Raw genomic sequence first — 4,996 nt, forward strand, 5'->3', positions numbered from 1 at the left:
CAAAAAAAAAAAAAAAAAAAAAAAATTCGAAATTCAGTCCCACTCAGGCAGACTCTAAAAGTCAAGTTCAATTATCTCCCAGAGGCTTTGATGAGGCTCTTGTCCCAGTGCCCGTCTCCCTGCTCTGGGAAGCAGAAGCCAAGCTAGTTAGCCTCCCAGGAAGTTCCCAGCCATGCTACCCCCGGCCTTCCACTCCTGACCCTCCGTGAACTCAGCCTTGTATATTATCCTGCACAGTTCAGCTTCCTTGCTGACCATGCCCACTGCTGGTTCCCCCACACCAGAACACTTACCCCCAGCCCATGAATCCTACCTTCACACTTTCAAATGCCGAGATGGTTTCATGGAATTTAAGCACCATCCTCCTATTTTTAGTCCTGACACACTTGGAACATAATCCCCGTCCCCAAGATCGGCAGCGTTGTTCAGCAGTTGAGAGCATGGAGTCTGGCACCAGATGCTTGAATTCAAAGACTAGATCTGCCATTTGTAAGCCATTGACCCTGGGCAAATCATGTAACTCTGTGCCTCAGTTTCCCCATCTGTAAAATGAGATAATCATATCTCTCTCATAAAGCTGTTATGAGATAAAGTGATTTAATATACATAAGCCTTTGTAGCAATGCCTGGCATGTATGATCGATTCTGCAGGGGAGATGACCCAGGTCACCGGAACTAAACTGCTGATGGTGCATATGGATAGTGTATCATTGGTGCCGATGGCTCTTATTAAGCGAGAAGGCAAACAGCCATTCGCTGAACTAGGTGGTGGGGCCTGGCCCACCTCAGAGTCCCCTAGCTCTCTCAAGAAGGGCCAGCCAAGGACGGGTCACTGGTAAGAGAGGGACTCACTCTCACTACCCACATCTCCTTTAGGGGTTTCAGCGGTTCCTTCTCCGGGAGAAGAAGAGGGTGGCACACCCACATCACCCTCTGGTGTGGAGGACTGGATCGCTACCCAAGTAGTGCCTGGTGTGGCTGCTGTCCCTGTAGAAGAGGAGACAACTGCTGTACCCTTAGGGGAGACTACTGCCATCCTAGAGTTCACCACTGAGCCAGAAAACCAGACAGAATGGGAACCAGCCTACACCCCAATGGGCACATCCCCACTGCCAGGTTGGTATGGTTTGGGTTCTGGGGCACACCCTGAAGCTGCACGCCCCTGTCTGCCTACAGTGTGCCTGGTGGGGTGGTGGGTTTCCCTCTCTGGGATTTGTGCTGTTTCCCCAGCCCTGACACTGTCTGGGGGTGCTGCTGTGGGCAACTTTAGCCACTTCAACTGGCCTCTAGGACCTGCCCCAGAGTGACAAAAACAGCCTTGTTCATAAAATGCTTCTATACACATTTACTGTTCTGGTCCTTATTTCCCTTGCATGAACCCCCAAATGCCCAGGACTGTGCTGATCAGAGGGCCCTCAGTTACCTTGTCCTCTTTCACTGACACCCTTACCCTAACTTCAACCCTCTCTTGTGGGAGAAAGAACCAGGGAGGGGGTTACTGTTGGAAGTCTGACTGTGACCTGTCTCCTTGCCTTTCTCCTCCTTCCATGTCCCTCCTTTGGGCCAGGCTTCCTCAGCCAGAACTTCCTGAACTCCATCTGTCACAATTAAACCAGATGATACTTAACAAGATGAAAGCAGCGCCCCTAAACCTTGTTGGATAAAGTGTTTTGTGGCCACTAAGGTTTGGGAAATGCTGGCTTACAGAGATTAACAGGTTTCCTCACTGGAGACCTTCTCAGAGCCTTGAATATGCTAATACGCACTGTAAATCTCCAAGAGGAGGTGATAGATGTGGTGTGTCCCAAATGAACCTTACCACAGAGCATTGTTAATATCTAGCGCTTCCAGTTGGGGTAAGCTTGATTTAAAACAATATACAGTAGTATATGTGTATACCTGGTAGAGTCGGTTTCCTTGGGGGTATGTGCATCTGGAAAAAGGAGTGTATCCAAGCTCCCACTAACTCATCCAGCCATGCATCAGCATTCTGTGCATGGTTCCAGAGCAATCTGGTGGTGTCAGGCCCTCTTCTGGGCATTGGAGATGCAAAGCCTGGCCTCCCTCCATATCAGAAGGTTAGGATGCCTCTGTAGAGCCGGGAAGAGTCTGGCCAGCAGTCTCACCCAGCAGTCACACCTGCCTGTGGCCTTCCTCGCCCTCACCAGGACAAGAATGACTGAGTCCTCTTTGGCATCAGGGTATGACTTTGCACAGGACTCTGGCAACCACTAGTGGGGAGTTGCCAGTGGGAAAGTGGCTCCAGCAGCCTGCTAGAAATGTTTTCTAGACTTCTGTTCCTGACCACCTTGCTGATTTCAGCCATATCTGGGAACCATCTGCACTCTCATTTGCTCCATGTATTTTTCTTTAAGTTGACTTGCTTTAAAAAAAAAAAAAAAAAAGAAATGTAGGGCTGAGTATGATGGCTTACACCTGTAATCCCAGCACTTTGGGAGGCCAAGGTGGGAGGACCACTTGAGGCCAGGAGTTCAAGACCAGCCTGGCCAACATGGCAAAACCTACTGTCTACAAAAATACAAAAATTATCCAGGTGTGGTGGCACGCACCTGTAGTCCCAACTACTCAGGAGGCAGAGGCATGAGAATCACTTGAACCCAGGAGGTGGAGGTTGCAGTGAGCCAAGATGGTACCACCATACTGCAGCCTGGGCAACAGAGCGAGACTCTGTCTCCAAAAAAAAAAAGAAAGAAAGAAATGTAAATTTATTTAAGAGGGAACTGTTATATTATGACTGCACATGGTCATCCGGGTGTGTTTCATAGATAGATACATACATACATATATACCTATCAAAATAAAAATAATCTTTTTTGGGTCCTGCCCAGCTAACTTTTGTTTTTTTTTTTTTTTTGGCACGGCACCACCGCTATTCTTCATGCCCCACCTGCCCCTCTAAGATTCTCCACTCAGCAAGAACAAACTAAACCTGCCCAGTGGACCCAGCACCCTCAGTGCTCAGGGGCCCCACCTGAGAAGTAGGCCCCAAAGTACGTACAAGGTTAAAATGCAGTGTGGTTATTTTTCAAATGCCAAAGGAAAGAAGAACTAAAGCAAAGAATGTAGCCTTGATTAGTTAGAATTTTGGGGTTTCCTTTTTTCATTTCTCTATTTTTCAAATTGTCTGTAATAGAGTTCTCAGAATTGGAAAAAGTCACTGTATGTTTACAAACATCACCACCTGGCCCTTTCTTCCTCAGAAGGATGGCTTAAAATGAACAGTTCTGACATTGAAAAGAGTCCCAGCATCACAGGGAGGGCTTGCTAAAACACAGCATGCTGGGCTCCTTCCCAGAGTTGCTGAATCAGTGGGGCTGGGGTGAGGTCTAGGAATTTGCTTTTCCATCAAGCTCCCAGAGAATGCTGTTGCTGTGAGTCCAAGCTTTGAAAACCATGGGACCAAATCAATAAGATGGTAATGTGGAAATACTTGCAGGATGACCTTGGTGATCTTCAGTGGTGGCCAGGCCCCCCACATCCAGTGGGTTGTGTGGATGGTGGCCCCCGCATCTCACACAAAGTACAGCCTGTGTAGCCCATGTTCCTGTGGGCAGTTGGCGGGGCTTCCCAGTTCCCTACCTCCCTCCTTCCTTTCTCCCTATCCTCCTGCTTCCTTCTTTCCTTCCTTCCTTCTTTCCTTCCTTCCTTCCTTTCTTCATTTCCAAGACACTTTACACAGTTCCATTAGAAAGCATTTGGACAGGCCGGGCGCGGTGGCTCACACCTGTAATCCCTGCACTTTGGGAGGCTGAGGCGGGCGGATCACGAGGTCAAGAGATCGAGACCATCCTGGCTAACACGGTGAAACTCCGTCTCTACTAAAAATACAAAAAATTAGCTGGGCACGGTGGCGGGCACCTGTAGTCCCAGCTACTCAGGAGGCTGAGGCAGGAGAATGGCGTGAACCCAGGAGACGGAGCTTGCAGTGAGCCGAGATGGTGCCACTGCACTCCAGCCTGGGTGACAGAGTGAGACTTTGCCTCAAAAAAAAAGAAAGAAAGAAAGAAAGAAAGAAAGTATTTGGACGTGTTGCTGAGCTCTTGAGAGAAAAATTTTACCGTGGAAAGAATGGAGTTTAGATTCTATGTATGAGCTTAAAATGGGGCAGAGTTAATAAACTCATACCTCATCTTTCTTCCTTCTTTCCCACAGGGATCCTTCCTACTTGGCCTCCCACTGGCACAGCAACAGAGGAAAGCACAGAAGGCCCTTCTGCAACTGAAGTGCTTACTGCCTCAAAGGAACCATCCCCCCCAGAGGTGCCATTCCCCTCGGAGGAACCATCCCCCTCAGAGGAACCATTCCCCTCAGTGAGGCCATTCCCCTCAGTGGAGCCATCCCCTTCGGAGGAGCCATTCCCCTCCAAGGAACCGTCCCCCTCAGAGGAGCCATCAGCCTCAGAAGAGCCATATACACCTTCACCCCCGGTGCCCAGCTGGACTGAGCTGCCAGGCTCTGGGGAGGAATCTGGGGCCCCTGATGTCAGTGGTGACTTCATAGGCAGTGGAGACGTTTCAGGACACCTTGACTTCAGTGGGCAGCTGTCAGGGGACAGGGCAAGTGGATTTCCCTCTGGAGACTTTGACTCCAGTGGTCTTACTTCCACAGTGGGCTCAGGCCTACCTGTGGACAGTGGACTAGCCTCAGGGGATGAAGAGAGAATTGAGTGGTCCAGCACTCCTACAGTTGGTGAACTGCCCTCTGGAGCTGAGATCCTAGAGGGCTCTGCCTCTGAAGTTGGGGTCCTCAGTGGACTTCCTTCTGGAGAAGTTCTAGAGACTTCTGCCTCTGGAGTAGGAGACCTCAGTGGGCTTCCTTCTGGAGAAGTTCTAGAGACTTCTACCTCTGGAGTGGGGGACCTTAGTGGACTGTCTTCTGCAGGAGAAGTTCTGGAGACTACTGCCTCTGGAGTAGAGGACATCAGTGGGCTTCCTTCTGGAGAAGTTCTAGAGACTACTGCCTCTGGAGTAGAGGA

The 4,996-nt window shown here is 49.7% G+C and overlaps 1 protein-coding gene across 3 annotated transcripts in view; it reads left to right on the plus strand.

Moving 5' to 3' along the window:
* The window catches only part of ACAN (aggrecan), a 38,443-nt gene that overhangs the window by 15,220 nt on the left and 18,227 nt on the right, over positions 1-4,996 (plus strand). For all 3 annotated transcript variants that reach the window (XM_031935802.1, XM_023187193.2, XM_023187194.2), the window contains exons 10-11: positions 877-1,116; positions 4,174-4,996. The exon at positions 4,174-4,996 is cut by the window's right edge and continues 1,021 nt beyond it. In XM_031935802.1, the coding sequence (XP_031791662.1) occupies positions 877-1,116; positions 4,174-4,996 (1,063 nt within the window). The remainder of the gene's footprint in view (positions 1-876; positions 1,117-4,173) is intronic.

The sequence above is a fragment of the Piliocolobus tephrosceles genome, chromosome 6 (assembly GCF_002776525.5).
Source record: "Piliocolobus tephrosceles isolate RC106 chromosome 6, ASM277652v3, whole genome shotgun sequence".
In the NCBI taxonomy this organism is placed as follows: Eukaryota; Metazoa; Chordata; class Mammalia; order Primates; family Cercopithecidae; genus Piliocolobus; species Piliocolobus tephrosceles.